Source organism: Pleurodeles waltl, chromosome 1_1 (genome assembly GCF_031143425.1).
Source record: "Pleurodeles waltl isolate 20211129_DDA chromosome 1_1, aPleWal1.hap1.20221129, whole genome shotgun sequence".
Classification (NCBI taxonomy): Eukaryota; Metazoa; Chordata; class Amphibia; order Caudata; family Salamandridae; genus Pleurodeles; species Pleurodeles waltl.
Window position 1 is genome coordinate 386,021,418 of NC_090436.1, and position 26,266 is coordinate 386,047,683.

Here is a 26,266-nt window from a genome sequence, read left to right on the forward strand (position 1 = left end):
GCCCCTGATTTGGTTTTAAAGTTCTGACACTGATGGCAGTCTACAGACCTTTCGACCCCTGCCGAGACAGTTCATGGGGCTTAGCGCTCGCAGGGGCCCTTGTGAGGTGAGGTGGGTGGGATGGGTATATGTTGAGGGGGTGAGGGACGTTTGCTCTTCTCTTGTTAATGGTTAGTGAAGTTGAGCTACAGACATATGTATCAAACATGGGATGCTGGATCCCAACTTTTCCTTTCGCATCCCTGAGTGCCTCAGTTGGGGGGGGGGGTGCACCTCTGCTTACTACATCTCTCCCTTAGATCAAAGATGACCCCTAGAGGAAGCAAATTAGGGCCTCCTCTGGTAGACTCGAAGTCCCTCACTGTTTTATCTTGGAATGTGAATGGAATGGGTGACAAGGTCAAGCATGGTTTGGTGTCCCAATACATAAAGAGGGTGCACCCGGACATTGTACTTCTACTAGAGACGCATCTTAAAAGCACAAAGTGTAACTTCCTGGGTAGAGGGCCCTATGTCACATTGGCACATGCAGGCTTTCCATCCGGCTCTAGGGGGGTGGTGATTTTGATTTGCCGGCCCCCTCTTCCCGCATCATACGACAATGGACAGACCCTGCTGGTAGATACGTGGGGGTGAAGGGGTTCTAGGGTAGAAGGGAGGTCCTGTTCCTGAGCACTTACGCCCCGCCCAAGCTCCAGATCTCCTTGCTAGAGAAGTTAGCAGAGACTTTTAGGGAGACTTTAATGATGGCGGCAGATATGGACCAATCCGGGACGTCTGAGTCATCTTGCTCCCCTACTCTGCTTTACTGCAGCCCTAGGATTGTCTGATCTGTGGCGGAGTGCCCACCCTACTGACAGGAAGTACTTTTACTTCTCTGGGGCCCACAAGGTCTTTTCTGGATTAGATTATATTTCCACCACCACCGGGGAGTTGAGGACTATACACCAGGTGGACTACTTGGCACGAGGTCTGTCTGATCACTCTGCCCTGATAGTCCGTCTGGGGAGTCAAGGAGATTGGTTGCAGAGATAGAGGCTGAGGGCTTGGACCTGCAAGATCGAGAAGTGGCACTGAACTATAAATCAAGGGAAACGTGGGGTCGGTTGCATCCACATTTGTGCTCTGGGACGCATACGAGACCATCCTTTGAGATAGCGCCCAAAACTCAGTGGCCCAGGAGAGAAAGAAGGTGTCGGAAACCTTAGAAAATTTTGAACACTATCTTCTGGTGCTTGAGGAGACTTTGGGTCAGAAACCAGCTCTCCCCGCACTCCGACAACTGGAATTAGTAAGGGCTGAGTACAGGGAAACAGCAGAGAGGGAGGTGAAAAGTCAGCTGCGTGCTACCCAGCACAGGCTTTATGAAAAGGGAGATAAAGCAGGGAAGCTACTAGCTACGCTGGGAAGGAGGGAGGTGGAGGCAAAGTGGATACATGAGATAGTGAATCCGGAGGGGGTCAGAGTGTCTTTGAACACAAATTGCAGAGGCCTTTGCTTGCTACTACCATGGTTGGTACAAGGCAAGACCTTTGAAAAATGCCCATCTGATCACGGGATACTTACAGGACATAGCTGGTCCAGTACTGGACGCTAAGGCACAGGCGAACTTGGAAGGCGACATCACTTTGGAAGAGGTAAAGGCAGCCATGGCACGGCTACACTCGGGCAAAGTCCTGGCCCCAACAGCTTCCGGGCAGAGCTATTTAAGTGACATGGTGATATATTATACCCCCACCTATTAAATTTGTTCCTAAAGGCAAGACAACAGAGAACTCTCTTTCCTGATTTGCGGGGCCGAGACAGTCGTTATTAACAAGGAAGGAAGGCCTAAAATGTCCTGTGCATCCTAAAGACCAATTTCCCTCCTCAATGTGGAGGTGAAAGTTCTAGCCATAATATTAGCAATGCGCCTCCAAGGCGTTATAGCTCCCCTAGTCCACAGAGACCAATCTGGCTTTATGCCAGAACACTCCAAAAGATACATTCTGAGGTGCATATTGAAGCATCCAGATCCACATGTATTTCTGGCCCAGGGCATTTAGAAAGCGTTTGATGCGGTGCACTGGTGAAACTTGGATTTGGCCCTCGATACCGGGAATGGGTGAGACTGCTATACTGCAACCTAATGGTGGCAGGGAGAGTAAAGGGACCCTTTAATCTGAGTACCACATTGCAAGGGGTACCAGGGTGGGATGCCCCCTGCGCCCCCTGTTTGCTCTCAATATAGAATCCCTTGTGTGCATGATCTGTACCCACCTTGAATTACATGGGTTCGGACTGAGACAGTAGGAGACTGTAGAGGAACGCATTTCATTATATGCGGATGACATACTCTTGTATGTCACAAGGCCCCTAGTGTCCCTCCCACGACTCTTCCATCTATTTGAGGAATATGGGAGCTACTCTGGCTACAGGATTAATTAAATGCATTTCATTATATGCGGATGACATACTCTTGTATGTCACAAGGCCCCTAGTGTCCCTCCCACGACTCTTCCACCTATTTGAGGAATATGGGAGCTACTCTGGCTACAGGATTAATTGGGACACATCTATCTTATATACCCCGCAAAGCGACACAGCTATCCATTCCCACCCAAGTCATCTTCAATGTTCGCAGGAGGGATTCAAGTACCTCGGTATCTATAGGACACATATGGTAGACCTTTGCCATATTAACAATTTGGGAAGGGTGATGAGAGCTGTCAAACAGACCTGGTACGCTGGAGAGGTCGCCCTCTCACACTGATTGGGTGTGTATCCATGTTCAAGATGATCCCTCTCCAGAAGTTACTACATGTTCTACAAAATACCTATAGCCAGATCCCCCCGGGATTCTTTACGGCCGTGGCACGAGACATGCAACCCTTTTTGTGGGAGGGGAAAAATCCCAGAATTGCCTTCAAAACGCAACAGAGCAATCAATACAATGGGGGCCTGTCTCTCCTTGACTTGGCGGTGTAGTACTGGGCAGCTCACCCGATTAACACCAATGGCAAGATGTTTGCCCCGGGAGATCACTCTACTTTTCGACTGGAGGGACTACAGTAGGAGAGAAAATCTTGTCTTAGCTATCTATATGGGGGAGGTGGAGGGTGACACCTTTTACCGGCCACTCATACGTCCCTCAGTGCATGGTCTAAGGCTACCACTGTAATGGGATGGCACCATGACCCACGTGGGAGACCCCCCTCTGGAGGGACACTGGCTACCAGAAATTAGTAAACTGATGGGTTTTGAGGCTTGGGACCGCATCAGTATTTCCAAGGTGGGGGATGTGATGGAGGGGGGAAGTTATCATGCCTTTTGCATCCATTCAAAACGAGCATGCGCTTAGTAAGATGCAGTTCCTGTATTATGCATGTTTATGGCACGCATGGAAAGCAGAGGGCCTTCTGGTGGAGGAGACAGCTGACTACGCCCTGCTAGAAGGTAGTTTATTGATGGAGAGCTTAGACACAAAAGCCATCTGTCCATGAAGTATAGGACTAATAATAATAAAATGCCTGACACACATCTCAGATTACGCAGCCGCTGGGAGACCAACCTACGGGAATTGGAAGATAAGGATTGGGAGGCAGCATTGTTGTTCCCACGAGAAGTGGCTATTAGGTTGAGACTGAGACTAATCCAATTTGAGATCCTTCATAGGATATATTACATTAGACAACGTTTGCATGCTATGGGAAGGGTACAAAACCCGAACTGTCTAAGATGTCACGGGAACATTGGCACCTTCCTACCACAATTTGGGGATGCCCAGTGCTTCAGGAACACCGGACAAGGATTTTAAGGGGATGTTTTCGGAGCAGATCCCACTCTACCCCAAATTTATTCTCCTGGGAATCCCTAATGACACTGGCTTGCCCTAAGCTCCTGTTCTGTAGCCTTGGGCTGGTGGTGGCCAAGAGAGATATGGCAGGTCTATGGGGCTCTGAGATATGTCCAACTGTGGATACATGGAGAAGAGGGATGGATGTATTCATGATGGCCGAGAAAGTAACATACACTAATAGAGGCTGTCCTTTGAAATTTGGGAAGGTCTGGAGGGCCTGGATGGCATGTTACTCCTTGGATCCATAGATACACATGGAACCTGGGCCCATCCGGACATGCTGAGAAGTATAAACTGAAGGGTATTAAGAGACACAGGGGTTGTGATGTGTATAGGTGGGAAGAGTTAACACTTGCTACGATAATTACCTACATGCTTAAGTGTCTGTGGGCTGTTATGGAGGGGTGGGAGTGATTGTTGCTTATTTCATTCTAGCTTTGGTACTATGCTTGTGCTGATTTACCAATATGTGATGCTTCTATGGTCATGCTATGCACGTTTCTAAAACTAAATAAAAAGATTTCTTTAAAAAAGGTGATGAATCTGTGGCTAGAAGTCTCTATCACAAATTTACAATAATGTGGGAAGCATGCACACCTTTGCTGAAATAGGCTGCAGAGGACTGTGTCTCCCACAGCTCAGAAAGCTGCTGCTTTCACGTCCAGGCAGTAGTGCTTCATGAACATGTGGCTACACTTCCAGGTGGCTGCACAGCAGATGTCTTGTAAAAGCACACCCGCATAAAGTACAGCAGCAGAAGTTGAACTCCTGGTGGCATGTGTCCTTGCTCTGTCCTGGAGTGGCTGCTTTGCTTTACTGTGGCGTAAAGTGATGCAGGCTGACGTGCTACTCCCAGTGCTGAAAGAGGTCTAGCTCTTTCTGGATGGCTGGAGGATGCATGCAGCTGGTCAGAACATATATTGTTCGTCCTATCCATGTAAAATCTAATGAATCTTACCACATCCAGCGAGTGCAAATATTTTACCTACTGACATTTCAGGATATGGGAAAAAAAACAAAAAACTGAAATTATGACAGGCTCATTACGATGTTAGTCAGTAGGGGCAATAGGTATAAAATTGGGATTAGTTCTCAGTATGATGTTGTCCTTTGTATAAGTGAAAAAAAGGCTCCTTTATAGTAAATGCTTGAAACTACCCTACTCTTCTAGCCAATACTAAGTCTAGAAGTGCTGTCTTCCACGAGATGAACTTTAGAAGTGCTTTGGGGATTGGTTCAAAGGGAGGCAGCAAAAGTTGGCTTGAGACAGTGTTGAACTCCGAAGGCTCTTGAGGGCACCTTATAGGAGGGAATGTGCTTACAAGTCTCGTCATAAACAGTTTTATGATTAGTTGTGAAAATAGAGTTTTGGAGGTGTTTTCTGTTCTCCTAAGTCTTGAGATTGCCATCAGGTGTACTTTTACTGATGAGTATTTGAGCTCACTCCTGACCACGTCCAGCAAGCATGGAAGTATTTAATAGGGCTGTATGGACACTGGGTGGAATCCTTTGTCTTTACACCATACACAGAAACGCTTCCACTTGGCGTAGTCAAGTACCAGGCTGTTAAACTCAGTGGCTACAGATCGTGAAGGCGTATCTCTCCCTGGTTTCTGGAGAAGAGCTTGGGGTGCATCTTTACAGCTGTTGCTTGCTAAGTGGGCAGTCTCAGAATTTTACTGCATAAGTAAGTACTTGTGTTAACGCAACAGGGCAATGAGAATCAGATTACATTGATTAGATTTTTCCTCCCACAATAATCTAGGGATCAACGGAAACAGAGCAAAGGTGTATGCAAAGAGGTTAAACCTTTTGATCACAAAAGCACTGCCCACAGCTCCTGGTTGCTAAAACAATGCTGCCATATTAATGCATTTCCTGTTGTCTGGAGGGGTAAACAGGTCTAGCATGAGTGATCTCCATCTGTGGAAAATATAGTCCACTTGATTTTGGCATAGCTCCCACTCATGGCAGTCTGTAGTGTCAGACTGAGTGCATCCTCCTTATAGTTTTGGCGTCTAGGTAGGTGTTTCACTGATTAGAGATGGCCCAGTCCCATAGCAGCTGTGTCTTTTCTGACAGAGATTGGGAACTCGTTCCTCTCTGCTTCGTGGGGAATGCTTGTAGGTATAGTTTTAGGTCTCCTAGCTCTAGGAAGTTGATGTGGAGCATCTTCTACATGTATAACTAGAAGCCTTTGGTCATTAGCTCTACATGTGACCTCCTCAATTGATAATCCTGCACCACCACTGAAAAGCTGAGGAACTTCCTGTGGTTTCAGTGTATGGGAATGTGGAAATATCCATCCTGAAAGTCCATGGAAGTCAGGCATTCTCCTCCCTAATGTACAGAGGACTTCTTATAGTGTTACCAAGAACTCTTTATTCAGGAACTTTTTCAGCTCTCTAATGCCCGAAATAGGCTCCCACTTTTTCAGTTTTCTATTTATAAAGAAGAATCTGTAATAGAATCCCTTGTTTCTCTGGGTTCTCAAGACTATCTTTTGCTCCCTCAAGTGAAAATGATGATACTTCCTGGGTCGGCAGACAGGTGATGTCTGTGCACCTCAAGGGTATGTCCAAAGTGTAAATTCTGCAGAACCAATCTGTACAATGTTATGGATTCCTATTTGGAATGGAGGAAAAGAGGGAAAATTCTCCCCCTCCTCCAAACTGATGAGTTGGGGACAGCAGGAGGAGGCAGTACGGAGAGTAAAGGTCTATTTGGCTTGTCCTGGAAGCTTGCCTGCGTGGTGCCCTTTCTCCATCAGGAAGGTCTGCTGTACCCTTGCCTGTTGGATGTGTAGTTCTGGTCGTATTAAGTCTGTCTTGGGGAAGTAATAGGAGCGCCCTTGACCTCCATATTGGTTGAAACCTTCCCTGTATGCTTAGGACTTTCTTGCGCCATGCAATGTACAACCAGGTCTATATTGTATGGGCTCAAGAAGTTTTTCAGTGTCCATATCTGTTTTGATGGAAGTCGTCTACCTGGTTTCCAAACTATGTATGCCCATCAAAACGCATTTCCAAGATACTGACTTAAACATCTGGGTGGGATGCATTAGACCATAACAATCCTTGCCTTTTTATAAATGCTACTCCTGACAGCTAACAGAAGGAAGCCTTTGGAGAGATCCACTGCTGTCTATGATGAGTGCACATATTTGTACCCTACTTGATGACTGCTTTGACAGCTGTTACCTTGTCCTCGGGGACAGAGTCGATCAGTGGCAAGATGGCATGCCGCACCTGATGGCTATAGTGGCCCAAAATTAGTAAAATTACAGTTTTAATTGAGGTTGCAGCTATGGCACTAACATTATGCCCCAAACTGTTTATCTGCTGGCTGTCCCTGTCAAGTTGTGTCAATGACAAGTGTGATAGGGCTCTGTGACCCAGGTTGAACAGGTGACACTAGGACAGACTCTGGTCGTGGGTGACCTGTAGGACAAACTAGGTCTAAATCTGGTGCACTTCTTTTCCAAATGTGGTACCACTTCATCAGTTTTAGGTACTTTGACAGTACAAAATTCTAGTATGGGACTTACACATTTAGCTTTGCAGGGCTGTTCCTTGAAATCATATGGGAACCATTGCTGTTCTATCCTAACCATCAAGAGATACAGACTGGAACTTGTTAATATACTTTTATCTTGAATTTCCTTATATTGTCAGACCTGTGTACTGCTTGATTCAGCTGTGAGAGCCAGTCCTTTCCACTCCACTCCTGTTGCCATCTCCACTTGGAGACTGCCTAGATTCATGCCAAGGAGCAGGACGGAGCCCGCATATCCAGCGTTTCCTCTCATGCATTCCTATCCCCCTCTTCCAATTTCCCCTGATGAAACTGAGATCGTTAGGAATTCATTTCATTCTCTATCAACAAATATATATTGGAGGAGGATTGGTAGAATTTCTTCATAGTCCCCACAACTGAGTTACCCACAAATCCTACCAAGTCATAATACATAGTGTACCTTACGTGAATAATCAATATATTCTAGAGGAAGGCTGGATGAGGTTTTCAGGGGCACTTTCAGGAAATGTAATATTTACTTAAGGTTTATGCAAACGCTAAGCCTACATTTTGCTAACCCTTCTAATATAATGACCATTAGTAAACTAATTTCCATGAAAGATGCAGTAGATTTAGATATATGCACAGATTCAAAAGCATTTTCTCTGATAACTTATAAAGGAACTGATTCAACTTCCAAGAGGAGAAAATCTTCTAAGAATCCGAAAATATCTTTTTGAGGCTCTCTAAGAAATTCATCACTAGAAAGAGAAAAAGTAAATTATAAGAGGGACAATTTCAGTAAGCTGTTCTGGCGGTAAGGTCAATTTTTATGAAACTGAACTCTAGAAAAGACACGTCTAAGTAAAGGCAGTAAGGCAGACTACCTCTTCCTGCATGCTCTTCGGTCAATGGTCTTTTTCCGACATTGTGCAAGACCTAGCTATGGATAAATGAGGAATTTGTGGAAGGATGATTGGTTCAAATGCTATTGTGCAGGCATGATGCACTAGGGACACATCAGATGGTGCAAAGACCTGATGAATGAAACACCGTTGTGGTACAGCTTCTGGCTCTCTCAAGTTACACAGCGTAATTACGTCTAAACCTCAGATCTCAAAACTTGGTGAGGTTTTAGGCTCTAGCCACATAAGATCGTTCAATCAGCTATTTACCAAACTTATGCTGTCTAAATCCCATTTTTTTCGATACCTACAAATCAGTTATGCCCTAGATACTTACAAAACTAAGCTGATCAAAGTGCCTGAATTCAACTCCTTTGAAGCTAGTTATAATTCACAAGCTGGTAGGGAAATGTATCTCCAGGACATACAAAATCACTGATACTAAATACATCCAATACCTACACCAAATTGCAGAAGGGGTGGCAAAGTGATGGTGGAGAATGGGATGCTGGAGAATGGATCAAGACAAAGATGGTCTTCAGCTGATTCAGCTCGTTTATTTCCACAGTCTTCTTTCATCCATATAACCTGTGGCAAATGGGCAGGGTTCCGAACCCCTGCTGTTTCTGATCCAATTTTGCAAAAGCATCTTTCATGCACACAATATGGAAATACCTGGTCATTGCTTGATACTGGGAGATAGTACATCAAACTCTTGAATAAGTACCCTCCATCACAGACTTTTTAATGGTTCTACTGGAGATTACAGATAGGAGGGTCCTATGTGGACACATACTTTATTTCAAATAGGGCTGCTGGTAGCCGAGAGGAACAAAGCTTGAAGGTGGAAGGAAAAAGGGCTAAAACACAAAGTGAAGGGCTGCACTAAAAACATCAGGGGATCTGGGCTGCATGGTGGAGCAACTACAACAAAAGTGTGGTAGTCTATGGGCTTGTCCCTTCTGTTGATTAATGAAATCACTTGCAGCCTTTTTAATTTAATGGGATGAATTGAAGCAATAATGTGGTGTTGCATTTATCATTTCCCACAATATCCAGAGTTAATCTTGTTCAAAGTCTGTGGTTGTTGCATACAGCCTTAAAAACAAAAATAATAAAAAACAATGTATGCTCACTGAAAGAAAGCAAAGCTTAAAATGGGGTTACAGTTAGGTGAAAATATCAATGAAAACATAACATTTTAAACAAAAAAAACACTGAAATTCACCAGGTAAAGTTTACTGAGCTAAAGGACGTGTGCCTCCACTATGCCCAGTGTTGTCATCAATAATGCAATTGAACATGTCATGAGTGATACAATCTGTGATGTCACAAGCAGAAAATAGTGGGGGCACAAGTTCTATAACTCGCACCCTCGCCATGCACTACTTATGACCTCACTTATTACTCCCACTGATCCGTTTCAGCCTCACACCGGCCTTGTTCACGTAACGACCAGGATGGTTTACACAGTGTATGTAGTATTCTGTATAGCAACGTAAAAAAACAGACTTTGCACAACTGCAGCGCTATTTTAAAAAGGAAAGGTCACTTGAAAACTGGGGAAAGAAAACACAAAAGTGAAGCCAAAAAAATCGTGTTTGCAGCATGCTTGTAACATTGTACTCAAACGTGAAATACAAACAAGTCAGCAAACTAAGTACTTTACCCTCAAAATAGTATGGTAAAAAAGTACATTAAAGTTTTTTCTACAATCAATTTATGTCCATTGGTATATAAGTCCCAGCACAAATTCTAAATATAATCTATTATGAATCGACAGTACAACATTCATACATGAACTCATATTAGACATCATAAACTTTGGTTCGCCTATGTCCCTTCTATATCACGCAGTGACTAATACACCACAGTGCCTAAACAAAAGGCTCAAAATGCCCTTCATTATCCTAGGCTGCTTTCAAGTTTTTCATTCAAGAACCTGGTATGTTTTACCCATTGGTCCACAGAGATACACAATGGATCACTGACATGTTTCAAACAACTTTGCAAATATTTGTTCAAGTGGGCTCATTTTCTTATTCTAATAGCAAACATGAGGATTAAGACCCAAGAAATGTGTAAGTTTAATTAAAAAAAAAAAATCCTATTGTTGGGTGAACAAGGCCTGTGTGAGGCCAAAACGTGTCAGTGTGAGTAATATGTTTGTTTTGGCACCGTGATTCCAGAGTGAGTGTCCTTCAATCTATGAAGTTAGGAATTTGTTTTGGGTATTGACACACTGGGAGGCGCTACCATGAGAGAAGGAACTAGCAGTATGATAAAACCACAGAGCATGAAACTGCATGGAACAAAGGGCCTATATAAATTTCAGAAGTTCTGTGGTTTATAGTGCAGAGCATTATCTAGAAGGGCTAACTTACGAATAAGATTCATTTTTATCACCCTGTGCATGCAAAAGCTTATCTACAGTGAAGGGGACTAAAACGAAGTAAGAACTATTCTTGCATTATTCAATATAATCAACTCGCAGGGGTATAGGTAATCCTGGAAATGCACACTAGCACATAACACTGCCTACTTTTAAACAGTGGCAGTACCAGAAACCCTAGTTTTAGTAATATGCACGAGTTAACGCTTTTGTTTAAATCTAGGAATGTTTAGCTTTTAGCATATCAATTATGTGTATTTGATTACCAAATTAAATTTCATAGAAAATGATTATTATTAAAAAGGTAAGAACTTTACATGTTAATTTTCCCAGTCTGTGCAAGGCAAGCTCTCTTCTTCATCTTCGGACTCTGGGGAAGCCTCCTTAATTCGCCTAAGTGCTTCGTGGATGCTGCGGGTCAGGGGATCGGTGTCAGGTAGAAGTGTGAACGATTCTTTCAAAACCTCAGTCTGCACCTTTTTCAATTTCACTCCCTTTCGAATTTGTGCCAGGATGTTATTGCTGTCATCTTCATCTCGGTAAGGAGGCAGAGACCGCTGCTCGGCTTTTCTCAGGTGAAAACTGCCACGCTTCAAGGAGGCAAGAACTTCATCCATAGGCGAGCTTGCTGCAGAGAATTAAAAGACTAATTAAAAATAACATTTCAGAATTTTCATAACAGCTTTTATTGTTGAAGAAAAAACTGTATGATGTCTTTAAATCGGTCTCGTCATTTCTACTTTATAAGGTTGTGAAGAAAAACTTACTATTATAACAATATTTCTGTTGGATGAATGATCTTTCAAAAGATTCCTCCCCTTATGAATAATCTACCCAGCATTCGGATTGGCCCAAAAACACCCAACCTAACCTGCAACAAATATCCATCTTTCAAATGTGACGGCACACTGCAATTCTGGACAGAACTTTATCAATGTTTATGAGGCACCAACTTGCGTAGGCTTCTGGTATTTTTCATGCCCCATCAAAACGTACAGAAAGTAACAGAGAAAGCGATGACAGGCCAAATACAGCAAATTATATGTTTGCATAACTATGAATCTTATTAATCACAGCACTAGCTCATGGGAAGGGTGGGGGTGAGCAATTTGTGAGAAGATTAGGGATCCACCAGAATGAAAATGTCACTTACCCAGTGTACATCTGTTCGTGGCATCAGTCGCTGTAGATTCGCATGTTTTCCATAGCTCGCCATCTGGTGTTGGGCCGGAGTGTTACAAGTTGTTTTTCTTCGAAGAAGTCTTTCGAGTCACGGGACCGAGTGACTCCTCCTTTTGTCTCCATTGCGCATGGGCGTCGACTCCATCTTCGATTGTTTTTCCCCCCGCAGAGGGTGAGGTAGGAGTTGAATTGTAGTAATAGTGCCCATGCAATGGAGTGACTAAGTATGTACTTATTTAAGGTTGAAATGATATATATACAAATAGTTGAAGGTAACTTCCGAACTGCTACAGGCTCCCGGGGAGGCGGGTGGGCACATGCGAATCTACAGCGACTGATGCCACGAACAGATGTACACTGGGTAAGTGACATTTTCAGTTCGATGGCATCTGTCGCTGTAGATACGCATGTTTTGCATAGACTAGTAAGCAGTTATCTCCCCAAAAGCGGTGGCTCAGCCTGTAGGAGTGGAAGTAGTCTGAAACAATGTTCTTAATACGGCTTGACCTACTGTGGCTTGTTGTGCGGATAACACGTCTACACAGTAGTGCTTGGTGAATGTGTGAGGCGTAGACCATGTGGCTGCCTTACATATTTCTTGCATTGGGATGTTTCCTAGAAAGGCCATGGTAGCACCTTTCTTTCTGGTTGAGTGTGCCCTTGGTGTAATGGGCAGCTGTCGTTTAGCTTTAAGGTAGCAGATTTGGATGCATTTAACTATCCATCTGGCTATACCTTGTTTTGATATTGGGTTTCCTGCATGAGGTTTTTGAAATGCAATAAATAGTTGTTTAGTCTTTCTGATGTTCTTTGTTCTGTCAATGTAATACATTAATGCTCTTTTGACATCTAATGTATGTAGTGCCCTCTCAGCTACGGTATCTGGCTGTGGAAAGAACACTGGAAGTTCCACTGTTTGATTTAGATGGAACAGTGAAATAACCTTTGGTAAAAATTTAGGATTAGTCCTTAGGACGACCTTATTCTTGTGTAGTTGTATAAAAGGTTCTTGTATTGTAAACGCCTGAATCTCGCTTACTCTTCTTAGGGAAGTAATGGCGATGAGAAATGCAACCTTCCAGGTTAGGAACTGTATTTCGCAGGAGTGCATGGGTTCAAAAGGTGGACCCATAAGTCTAGTTAGGACAACATTTAGGTTCCATGAAGGAACAGGTGGTGTTCTTGGTGGTATAATTCTCTTAAGGCCCTCCATGAATGCTTTAATGACTGGTATCCTATATAGGGAAGTTGAATAGGTAGTCTGCAGGTATGCAGATATTGCTGCAAGGTGTATTTTAATGGAAGAGAAAGCCAGGTTAGATTTTTGTAAGTGAAGCAAGTAACCCACTACATGTTTTGGAGTCGTGTGTAATGGTTGGATTTGATTAATATGGCAGTAGCAAACAAACCTCTTCCATTTACTTGCATAGCAGTGCCTGGTGGATGGCCTTCTGGCTTGCTTTATGACTTCCATACATTCTTGGGTAAGTTGTAAGTGCCTGAATTCTAGGATTTCAGGAGCCAAATTGCTAGATTCAGCGATGCTGGATCTGGGTGTCTGATCTTAAGGTTGTGTTGTGTCAATAGATCTGGCCTGTTGGGCAATTTGATGTGGGGTACTACTGATAGGTCTAGCAGCGTTGTGTACCAGGGTTGCCTTGCCCAAGTTGGTGCTATTAATATGAGTTTGTTTTGACTGAGTTTGCTTACCAGATAAGGAAGGAGAGGGAGAGGAGGAAAAGCGTAAGCAAATATCCCTGACCAGTTCATCCATAGGGCATTGCCCTGGGACTGCTTGTGTGGGTATCTGGATGCGAAGTTTTGGCATTTTGCGTTCTCCTTCGTCGCAAACAAGTCTATTTGAGGTGTTCCCCAGAGTTTGAAATAGGTGTTCAGAATTTGGGGGTGAATTTCCCATTCGTGGACCTGTTGGTGATCTCGAGAGAGATTGTCTGCGAGTTGATTCTGAATCCCTGGTATAAATTGTGCTATTAGGCGAATTTGGTTGTGAATTGCCCAACGCCAAATTTTTTGTGCTAGCAGGCTTAACTGCGTGGAGTGTGTCCCCCCTTGTTTGTTTAGATAATACATTGTTGTCATGTTGTCTGTTTTGACGAGAATGTATTTGTGAACTATTATTGGTTGGAAAGCTTTTAGTGCTTGAAAAACTGCTAGCAGTTCTAGGTGATTTATATGCAGTTTTGTTTGATGTACGTTCCATTGTCCTTGTATGCTGTGTTGATCGAGGTGTGCTCCCCACCCTGTCATGGAAGCATCTGTTGTTATTACGTATTGTGGCACTGGGTCTTGGAAAGGCCGCCCTTTGTTTAAATTTATGTTGTTCCACCATAGAAGCGAGAGGTAAGTTTGGCGGTCTATTAACACCAGATCTAGAAGATGACCCTGTGCTTGTGACCACTGTGATGCTAGGCACTGTTGTAAGGGCCTCATGTGCAGTCTTGCGTTTGGGACAATGGCTATGCATGAAGACATCATGCCTAGGAGTTGTAATATCATCTTTGCTTGTATCTTTTGTGTTGGATACATGCGTTGTATGATGTTGTTGAAATTTTGAATTCTTTGGGGACTTGGAGTGGCTACTCCTTTTGTTGAGTCTATTATGGCTCCTAGGTATGAAGAGGGTTTGTATGATCTGATTTGTGTGGTTTGAGCGCTCTATTAACGAATGGGCCTTGATTAGCCAGTCGTCTAGATATGGGAACACATGTATTTGCTGCCTTCTGATGTGTGCAGCGACTACTGCTAGACATTTGGTAAAGACTCTTGGTGCGGTTGTTAATCCAAAAGGCAATACCTTGAATGGTAATGTATTCCTTTGAATACAAACCTTAGGTATTTCCTGTGCGATGGGTGTATTGGTATATGGAAATACGCGTCTTTGAGGTCTAAAGTTGTCATGTAGTCGTGTAGTTTTAGCAATGGTAACACTTCTTGTAGTGTGACCATGTGAAAGTGGTCTGATTTGATGAATGTGTTTACTATTCTGAGGTCTAGGATTGGTCTCAGCGTTTTGTCCTTCTTTGGTATCAGAAAGTACAGTGAGTAAACTCCTGTGTTTATTTGTGTGTTTGGTACTAATTCGATTGCATTCTTCTGCAATAGTGCCTGCACTTCTATCTCCAGGAGATTGGAATGATGTTTTGTCAAATTTTGTGCTTTTGGTGGTATGTTTGGAGGGAATTGTAGAAATTCTATGCAATAACCATGTTGGATAATTGCTAGAACCCAAGTGTCTGTAGTGATTTCCTCCCATGCTTTGTAATAATGACCTATTCTTCCCCCCACTGGTGTTGTGTGACATGTGAGTCACTGCTTAGTAGTAGGGGTTTTGGGGCTTTGAAATTTTCCCCTATTCCTAGGGAATTGCCCTCCTCTATATTGTCCCCGAAAACCTCCTCTGTACTGTCCCTGGTAACTGGACGGTGTTGCCTGTGAGGTGCTGGCTTGTGTGCCCTGACCCCGAAACCCCCCTCTAAAGGGTGTTTTACGGAATGTGCTGTAATTCCCTCTGCTCTGCGGGGAGTAGAGTGCGCCCATGGCTTTAGCAGTGTCCGTGTCCTTTTTGAGTTTCTCAATCGCTGTGTCCACTTCTGGACCGAACAGTTCTTTTTCGTTAAAAGGCATATTGAGAACTGCTTGCTGAATCTCTGGTTTAAATCCAGACGTTCGTAGCCATGCATGCCTTCTGATAGTTACAGATGTATTAATTGTCCGTGCAGCTGTATCTGCAGCGTCCATGGAGGAGCGTATTTGGTTGTTTGAAATGTTCTGTCCCTCCTCAACCACTTGTTTTGCCCTCTTTTGTAGGTCCTTGGGCAGATGTTCAATGAGATGTTGCATCTCATCCCAATGGGCTCTGTCATAGCGCGCAAGTAGTGCCTGAGAGTTAGCGATGCGCCACTGGTTTGCAGCTTGTGCTGCTACTCTCTTACCAGCTGCATCGAACTTGCGGCTTTCTTTATCTGGGGGTGGTGCATCTCAAGATGTGTGGGAGTTGGCCCTTTTCCTAGCTGCTCCTACAACGACAGAGTCTGGTGGCAGCTGTGTAGTGATGAAAACCGGGTCTGTAGGAGGCGCCTTATACTTTTTTTCCACTCTTGGTGTGATTGCCCTACTTTTGACCGGCTCCTTAAAGATTTCTTTTGCGTGCCGGAGCATACCAGGGAGCATAGGCAGGCTTTGGTAGGAGCTGTGGGTGGAGGAGAGGGTGTTGAATAAAAAGTCATCCTCGACCTGTTCTGAGTGGAGGCTTACATTGTGAAATTGTGCTGCTCTAGCCACCACTTGAGAATACGCAGTGTTGTCCTCTGGTGGAGATGGCTTCGTAGGGTATGCCTCCGGGCTGTTATCTGACACTGGGGCGTCGTATAAGTCCCATGCGTCCTGATCTTGGTCACCCTGGCTCATGGTGGTGTGAGCTGGGGAATGTGATGGAGTTTGTGCTGGTGAGACGTTAATTACAGGTGGAGGAGAGGGTGGTGGAGTAACCTTTTTCGCCACCTTTGTTTGTGGTGTTTGTTCAGTTTGGAACTCCAATCTTCTATTTCTTCTAATAGGGGGAAGGGTGCTTATTTTTCCTGTCCCCTCCTGTATGAAAATACGCTTTTGCGTATGGTCTACATCAGTTGATTGTAGCTCTTGCTCAAACCTATGCTTTCGCATTTGGGAGGTTAGCGATTGCTCTTCTGTATAAGAGCCTGAAACTGGGTCGGTTGCAGTTTGTTTTGGCACCGAAACCCTGTCTGCATCTTTTTTCGGCTCCGAGGTGACTTTTTTCTTTTTCGGGGCCGAAACCTCCCGGCGTCGATCTTCGTCGGTGCCGCTGTCTCGGCGTCGAGCCGTGTCTACACCGGTATCTCGGTGACGATGCTTGTCTCCAGCACTTTCTCGGTCCCGAGAAGGCTGCGTGCCGGTGTCTCGACCGGAGTCGGACGATCTCGGCACTGTTTGGGCCTTTTTCGGTGCCGACGGTCGGTCACCGAATTTATGGGTCGAGCCATGGCCTGGTGGCAGTGGCGTCCCCTGGGCCTTGTAAATCTTCTTCTGAGTGGTTTTCGACGTCTTACTCACGGTTTGTGTATCGTCGAATCCTTCGGAGTCCGATTCGTGGGTCGAAAAGGTTCCTTCCTCTTCTTGTTCCTCGAACTCTCGGTGGGCTGTCGGCGCGGACGCCATCTGAAGTCTTCTGGCTCGACGGTCTCGGAGTGTTTTTCGGGACCGGAACGCACGACAGGCCTCGCAGGTGTCTTCACTGTGCTCAGGTGACAGGCACAGGTTACAGACCAAGTGTTGGTCTGTATAGGGGTATTTATTGTGGCATTTGGGACAGAAGCGGAACGGGGTCCGTTCCATCGGCGTTCTTCTGCACGCGGTCGGGCCGACCAGGCCCCGACGGGGGATCGAAAAACTACCCCGAAGGGCACCGGAGCTCTTCGATCTTTCGACGCGGTGTTGAATCTAACTACGCCGATCCCGAACGCAACAATACCGACGAAAATCTTCCGAAATTAGCTATCTTTCCATTCCGAAACTCGGAGCGACAGGAACACGTCCGAACCCGATGGCGGAAAAAAAACAATCGAAGATGGAGTCGACGCCCATGCGCAATGGAGACAAAAGGAGGAGTCACTCGGTCCCGTGACTCGAAAGACTTCTTCGAAGAAAAACAACTTGTAACACTCCGGCCCAACACCAGATGGCGAGCTATGCAAAACATGCGTATCTACAGCGACAGATGCCATCGAACATATTGTTACTGAAGGCAAGGAACTTTTTCTTATGGATACATCCTCTAACAAATCTCAGCATTCGAGTCCCAAAGCAGTATACCTCCCTAGGAAGTGGGAGTGAGTAGTGCAGTCTAGCAATGGAAACAATGCAACACAGCTCAGGGAAAGTACCCATCACTGAGTGACTAAGCTATGAGGCACTAGAGCTTTACAAAAGTATGCAAGGATAACTACGCAGATGCCTAGAAAATGTTGCCAACCAGGACGCCTACAGAAAGAGCTGTAGAAGCTGCAGTGGCCAAGGTGGAAAGAACACAAATGCCCTCTGGAGGACCCTTCATGGTCAGGGAATATTCGATATTGATACAAGAAATACCCAATGTGAAATAGTTTGCAGAGTCATCGCCTTGCTTTTTTAGGTCCACCAAGCCCCCAAAAATCTGATTAAGAAGTTAATCCTGCTGCATGCATACAAAGCTGCATGCCTGAAATCCAGCCAATGCAGACGTGTCTCCTCTCTGGTTGAATGTGGAAGAGGGAAGAAAGATGGAAAAGTTAACATAAAGGTGGATAAAATTGAATGCCATTGTCAAAGCTAGGCCCAAATGCCATTATGGAACAATAAACAGAGGGAAGTGGAACAAGTAAAGCAAACCTTTCAGAAAACACACTATTATTGACGTTCTACATAGGGGAGATTGATCAGGCAACTATATAACAGCAGACAAGGCTGGTAGATAGCCTTTAACTGTAGCCTCCTCCAGATCCTACTCAGTGAGGGGCCACGCCAATCATTAGGTTGAAAAGGTTGGGCTTCAAGGGTGGGTTGATAGCAACATCACAAAATAAAATGAAGGCTGGAGTATTGAAACTTTTCAAACACTCACCCCCAGTCACAGATCTGGGTTTAGTCCATCGTTATTGTGCTTGCCATGTCACCCCCCGTTTGGACCCAGCTATATGCAAATCAGTCTTAACACTGCTTGGAAAATATAGTAACAGAGAATCTGGTCTTTTGTTAGGGGTCATTTAAAGTCAATTATACCTTAATAATCGAAATCATAATGGTTCATCATTTATTAACCCAATAATTGGTTGGCTTATACAACTGATTACAGCAACAACTCATTACTGAAACCAGCATCATCTGTGGTTTGACGGATCCTTGAATCTCCACGTCTAGGCAATCGTTAGACTTGCCACCTTGGATCCAAAAAAGAGCACCTTTCTGAACTGCTTTGGGAGGGGAGGTGCTAAGGATGACAACACAGCAGTGATATTGAGATGTCCATTGCTTTGATGAGCCTCAAGAACTACCTATCCACCCACCCACCACAAAAAGGCTTCTAATACATGGCCAGTGTTTTGGGACTATCAGCCTTGGAGACACTCCTGCTGCGACATACTGCCTTTTAAGAGGAAGAGAAGCGGAGGAGTGGACACTTCAAAAGAAGCTGAACCCCAACATAAAACATCAAAGACTCAGCCCCTAAATCACATTTGGTGTCTAGAAATGGACTATGGGAAGAAGAGTGTGATACCACAAAAATTGCCATCTACCAAGCAGCTAGATGGGTTGTGTGAGGAGGGGAAACTCTGTAAGACATCAGCCTGTGACCAGGTCTGAGGGCCAAGGACCGCTAGTCTCCCTGTTGGGTGAGAGGACATCACCCAGGGAATCCAAGACCACCTGCCCTGGATTACCAGCATCCGCCTGCTTGCCAGGACCAGTGTGCACTGTGAGGAAGAGGAAAGCACTGGAGGGAGCGAGTTCTAGTGGGGAGCTCTGTCGAGTGGACCCCCTGTGGGGGGTGGGAGGAAATGGCTGCTGCACCGATCGGGTTATTGCCCGTGTGCAGGGCAGAGTTGGCAAGCCCCATATTCCAGGAGAGGGCAGCCATGAATTCAGCAGTGTTGCATGTGGCGTCAATCAGGCTGGAGCCCTGCGTAGTAGTGAGGCAGTGACCCAGTAAGCCATGAGGGGCCACTGTGGAAAATGTCACTGTGCAGATTGGGCCAGAGCCCAAGGAGTTGCGGAGACCCCATATGTCAGAGGAGGTCACAGAGAGCTACTTATTCTGCCCCCATTGGAGAAGTGAAGACACTATTGGAGCACCTATGCACCATCACCCAGGTGTGTAACGTAAGACAGGATCGTTGCAGCCATTCCCCATTGGGAGAGAAACTGAACACTAGCCCTGCAGGAGGAGTCACAGAGAGCCTCCGGTCGCTTTAGGAGTGCAACCGTGACAGAGATTGTGCACCTGCTGAATGCAGCCACTTGAGCCACGTGCACCTGACTCAACTGAGCTCAGCAGCAGCCGCTGCGAGCTCCCGCAGATAGGGCACCCTCAGAACGCTTCACAACTGCTGGTACTGGTAAGATGGATTTGGGCCTGTTGGCCACAGGGGAACTTGCTGCTAAATTGGCTTAGTTGTGCTGGAACACTACTAAGTCAGGGTCGTAGTGGGCTCGGTAGTCACATGGCGCCTGGGAACTGCCCAGCTCCAAATTATACCAGCACTGTTTTGTTTTTTTTAAACATTTTTATCATTTTGATATATGCAGGGAAGAAACAGACAGCAATGTAGTTCAAGCATGGGAATGATATTGCAGAGATGGAAAGATAGGAATCAGTACATGTCCTGTATATCAATGTCAATTACAAATTGCAAAAAAGCTAGGCATGCAGGCATAGGTACATTAAACTTCCCACAGAGTGAATAACGTGAGCCGGGTGGCCTCAACCTCGAATGGCATCAACAGACGTCTGGGACGTTGGAGGAGAGGTGGAAAGCGCAAGCAAATAATTTCTCAGCGGTTGCCAGATATCCTTTGGTCTGGAACTCACAGGTTGCAAAGTAGCATACAATTCACGGTTTGTATCACAATATGTGAGGCTGGCCAGCCAACAGTGGTTATTGGGCAAATTTTTTAACCCCATCTAAGCACTATCTCTCGTTTAGCCAGCAGGAGTGAAAGTGCAGTGAGTCGTCTAATGGTCTTGGGTAAGTAGCCTGTGTAGCCAAGAATGGGCATGAGCGGGTCGGGTCGCAGAAGCCAATCCACAATGGCCGACAATTTGTCAGACACCTCGCACCAAAAAGAACTGATCTCCGGACAGGTCCAGGCCATATGTATAGAATCAGCAGTTGGAGCACTGCATTTGGGGCAGGCAGAGGAGCGGTTTGAGTATATACAGGCAATATTTGTGGGTGTGATGTATATTCTCCTAAGGAATTTCAAGTGGACTAATTTAGAACGCTGATTGTGTGAGACAAACCTGGTATGCGCACAGTGTGCATCCCACACCTTCTGTGACAAGCGACGACCTAGAACCCTCTCCCAGGATTCCTGGAGTCGAGTGTCCAGTATTGGGAGAACTTTGATACAAGATAGATACAGTCTGGATACCAAGTGTGCTCCAGAGCCCCAAGTAGCCGCCAGGGTAAGAGTAGCGAACTCTGCAGGAGCTAAAGGATATGTGGAAAAGTGTGCCCGCACAGCGCGCTGCAGCCGGTAGAGTACAAAGTGTTGTAAGTGCGTGGCATCAGTGAATCGAATGTCTGTGGTACGTGAGAATATGTGATCAACCGGGAAAACATCCCCGAAGGAATCCAGATGGAAAGTGCGCAGTGTGCGTTGGACTAGTGTTTCGAGTGCTGGGTATAAATAGATCATTTATGAGTACCAAGGCAGGAGAATAAAGCGTGTCGCAGTAAATCACACGAGCAAGCTTGCACATGCCCAGCTAGTGGTAGAGAGAGTTTGAATATCGCTGCTATGCAACAGGACACCCCCAGGCAGGAGGGCATTCAGTGGGATTGGGGCAGAAAGGTGTCTCTCTGGGATAGAGTACGGGATATGAGCATCCAGATGATAACAATGGTATGTTTAGTGGCACTGTGCCACAAGGTAGTAGAACTGGAAGTGCGGGAAACCGAAGCCACCGCGCTCATACGGCAGAGTCAGGACCTCCCAGTGAATGCGTGGAAGACAATCAGTCCATACCAGATGGGTAGTCAGGCTATGGAGCGTTGCAAAAAAGGAATTGGTAAGCGGGATCAGAATGTTTAGAAACAGATATAAAAATTGTGGGAGAACCACAATTTTAAGGAGTGATATTCGGCCCACCATGGATATTGGCAATTCTACCCATCTGTCTACCCGGGCAGCAAGTCTCTCCACCGCAGGCCCATAATTGAGCCATAGCACCTGCTCCCTGTCACTGTGAAAGTGAATACCAAGGTATTTCAGTGAGTCAGAGCACCAGCGCAAGAGGAACCTCGTCACAGGCGGTTGGGTAGCACCTGTCAATGGGAAAAGCTATGCTTTAGCCCAATTGATATGGAGCCCTGAGAATGCGCCAAAACGAGCCACCTCTTCCAATACTGGTGCAAGGTTGATCTCGGGATGACGGACGACCAACAAGATATCTTCCGCATATAGCAACACCAGTAACGGCCTGTGGTCCATCGGAGCCCTCTATGTATATGACCCTCGCACGAACGGTGCACTAATGGGTCCATAGCCAGGACAAAAAGTAAGGAGGATGAGGGCAACCCAGCCGAGAGCCCAGTGTTACTGGGGAAAAAAGGAGACAACTCACTATTGAGCCGTATTGCTGCAGTGGGCCTGCGAATAGAGTAGAGATAGTAAGACCCACAATTTAGAGGGTCTTTACGAGCTTTCGGCAACAGAGCTATGATCGCCTCTCTCATCGATTCTGGCAAGGCCCCACTCTCAAGGGCTTCGGCGTACACCAAGAGGAGGTGAGGGGTAAGAATGTCCTTAAATTGCTTGTAGAACGCTCCAGTGAACCCATCTAACCCCAGGGCGTGCATCCCGGCCAAAGAATCTATCGCTCGTGATATCTCTTCAAAAGCTAAGGGCTCACTGAGGAATTGCTGTTGGGCAGATGACAACCAGACTACAGCGATATAGTCAAGATAGTCCTGTAGTGTCGAACCCAAAAAGCTCAGTTCTCACAGTATAAAGACTGGAGTAATATTTTAAAAAACTCTGCCAGGACCTCAGTGGTGCCAGCAGCAATGCTGCCGTCAGGTCTTTGAATTTCAAGTATGTGGGATACGGAACAAGGTGGTCGGATCAATCTGGCAAGTAGTCTCCCGGGCCTATCTCCCTCCCCGCATCTACGGCTTTAGTATACTTGTATATTATATTACACCACTCACTCTACTAAGTCGTTGAACTCAGCAAGCAGAGGAGGCAGCCTCGACATCAGTGAATTCACGGTCGAAATCATCGAGCCGAGCCTTGACTCGTGTAAGACCATTGCGTATGTCCCATAGAACACCAGCGTGTGTTGAAATGCAAACGCCTCTGATCTATGCCTTGAAGGCATCCCACTACACCGACCAAGTGTCCACCGTTCCCTCATTCCATTTAAAAAAGTCGAGCACTGATTTGTGCAGAAATGAACAGAACGGCGCATCCAACAGTGCCATGTCCGGGAACCTTCAGAATTTCCTGCAGCTACTGACCGCAGGTATAGAAAGAGTTAACAATAACGGGGAGTGGTCAGATAGCGTCCGCGGGAGATGCTGAACCACCGTGTCCCACGGTGCACCAGAGTGGAGCCAATAGTCCACGAGGGACCAGGTGCAGTGTGGTGCAGAGTGAAAATTATATGCTAATGCACCAGAACCACGCGGCCGCCATTGGTCCTGAAACGTGAAAGCAGAACAAAGATTCTTATGTGCCCTAAGAGAGCGGAGCTTAGAGGACAGGGCATGAGAAGTGGTATCTAATGCTGGATCTATTGCTAAATTGAGGTCACCGCCCAGTAGAATATGATCTCTCAAAACGATCAATATGGCAGTGAGTATCTTTGAAAAATTCAGGGGCGTCAATATTGGGTGCATACACATAGACTAACAAGATCTTGCACTTCTCAAACAGCCCTGTAACCATTAAATATCTTCCAGCAGGACCCACCCGGGTCAACAATGGCCATAAAGGCACAGATTTGTGGACCAGAATACAAACCCCATAGGATTAGGTGCTGTAGCTCAGGAAGTATTGGTGGGGGCCCCAAGTTTTTGCAAGTGGTGGCCCCAAGGGGTTGCAAAAGGGGGCCCCAGCTGCAAGGTGCATCTCCTGCAGGAACGCAACCTGCATCGCATGCCTGTGGAGGTACTGCAGCACCATCCTACATTTATGGGGATTATTTGGACCACGTACGTTCCAGGACATGAAATTAAGTCCCAAAGCATTTGTGTGTGAGGAGAATGCCATTCCTCCGTGTGGATCATGTGATGTCATCTGCGTAAACTACGTTAATGAGAATGGACTGCATTGCAAAACAAAACAGCATTACAGTGCATAAATTGAGAACAGAAAACAACCATCCCCCCACACCCAGACTACAATTACCAGGCAAAACCCACAGGACCCTAGAGACTGAGAAAAGGGATCATGGTGTAAACCATGGAAACATGGTAACGCAACCACAGGCATCTCTCACAATGCAGAAAAACCGGACTGTGAAATATGGATGAAAACAGCCCAAATGGGACACAGTAATGAATCAGTGAGAAGACATACAGTGGTGGGGTAAAACAATCAAAGGATAGATAACATGGTCATGAGACTGGCGGCAATGTGGAGACAGAAAGACTCATCTAGTCAGGCGGGAAGAGCTCCATGCTCGAGGTGGGGCCTCCATCAGAATCAATTTCAAAGAAGCTTTATTGCGGCTACAAGAGCCAAAAAAGCGCGAGCAGTAATAAATACAAATAAATGCACATGATAAAATAAAATTGCAGGTAAATATGGTGATAAAAGGGAATGAAATATAAATAAAAAATTAAAATGGAATAAAAATGAGATAGAATAAAATGGAAAGAAATTAGAAAAAATGAAATGAAGTGAAATGCACTCTGCAGGATGTTGGGACAGTCTTATTTGGAGTCTTTGTCCAGGAGAGTTTTCCCTCTAATAAGCCAATTAGCTCAGAGGAATTTGGCGATAGCGATCACTAGCGTTGGTCTGGTGTCTGATCTGAGGATTCGCAGAGCTAGCGCAGAGCAGTGTGCTCCCAGTAGTCTGCATGCCGGGGCCAGCCATTTCCTACGGGGGGCAGTATACGCGGGGCATGCAAAAAGGAGGTGAGGGAGATTCTCCACGGGGGCTTTGCAAGCAGGGCATGCGGTGGATTCGTTGTCTGACCAGCTGCTGGTGAAAAGTCTTAATGGGAGTGTTCCAATGCGGAGCTGGAAGTACAGTTTCCTTTCCCTTGGGGCCGTGATTAGGTCCCAAAAAGTTTCGTACTTGCATGACTCTTTTAGGTTGGCAAAGTCACAAGATAATGTAGTGTGGAGTGCAGCCCGAGTGTCTTCGTTGTTGGCCCTTTGCCAGTAAAGTTTCTTTAGTTCGCTTTTCGAGGGAAAGACTGACGTGGCTGGTGAGTTCCAGAGATCATCGAGCCCGATAGAGTGGAGTAAATCCTTGATGGATCGTAGCCAGGGGATTCTGTGCAGGTGGTCGGCTTTTAGGATGACCTGTAGAGCTTCGGTGAAGATGACAAGTTCCGGAGTGGTCCAGAGACGCCGCCAGTACAGCAGAGGTCGCAGGCGGGCTTTGTGACCAATGCGTTTGATGCCGAGGTCCTTGAAAAGAGGGAACAGTGGGGTGCTTAGCGGAAGGGACACAAGGTTTCTTAAGAAGTTGTTTTCAGCGGTGGTTAGGTCTTGGGTTTTGGTATAACCCCAAAGTTAAGCCCCGTAGAGCGCTGAGGAAACTGCCTGGGCTTCGTATAATTGTAATGCTGGGCGAATTGGTTTTGTGTGTGAGAGGTGGAAGTTTTTTAGTAGAGCCCCAGTTGTTTGTCTTAATTTAAGGGCTTGTTTTCCTATGTGTGGCTTCCAGGACATGTTGTCAGTGAGTGTTATGCCCAGGTAGCTGAAAATGCCCACCTTCTCGAGTGAGGAGCCCTCTAGAGTAAATTTCCCTTTGAAAGATCTGTGGGGATTAAGGGTCATTAGTTTGGTTTTCGTTGCGTTGATTTCGAGTCCCTGGGATGAACAGAAATGCTCGAAGCACGCAAGGAGTTTCCTTAGACCACTAGGGGTCTTAGATATCAAGAGAGTGTCATCGGCAAAGAGTAAGACTGGGATTTTTTGTGTGCCAAGTGAAGGTGCGTCAGCCTGCAGTCTGAGGAGGGAGGGGACAATTTCGTTGATGTACAGGGAAAAGAGGGTCGGGGCAAGTACGCAACCTTGCCGCACACCCCTAGAGACGTGGATTCTATCGGTAAGTTGGCCCTTGTTGCCCCACCTGACTTGTGCGTAGTTGTCCTCGTGGAGTCGTATCAAAATGGCAAGGATGTGTTCCGGGATTCCCATCCGAGAGAGAGTGACCCACAGTTTGTTGCGAGGTACTAGGTCAAAAGCAGATTTGAGATCCACGAAAGCTACATAAAGGCTGCCTTTACCGATGAACACTGTTTTCCAATATAATAATAGGAATCTGAGGGCTTGATCAGTGGTGGAAATCTTCTTTCGGAAACCGGCTTGGAGGGGGCTAAGGATATCGTGGTCAATTATCCATTCTTCTATCTTCCCTAGGAGGCAGTGGCAGAAGACTTTTTGGACACAGTCAATTAGACTAATGGGTCTATAGTTACAGGGAAGAGATCTGTCGCCCTTTTTAAAGATTGGA

The 26,266-nt window shown here is 45.8% G+C and overlaps 1 protein-coding gene across 2 annotated transcripts in view; it reads right to left on the reverse strand.

The window, feature by feature from the left end:
* JMY (junction mediating and regulatory protein, p53 cofactor) overlaps window positions 1-26,266 on the reverse strand; it is a 651,557-nt gene that overhangs the window by 66,210 nt on the left and 559,081 nt on the right. For both annotated transcript variants that reach the window (XM_069223266.1, XM_069223256.1), the window contains one exon: window positions 10,969-11,279. In XM_069223266.1, the coding sequence (XP_069079367.1) occupies window positions 10,972-11,279 (308 nt within the window). In that variant the 3' untranslated portion in view covers window positions 10,969-10,971. The remainder of the gene's footprint in view (window positions 1-10,968; window positions 11,280-26,266) is intronic.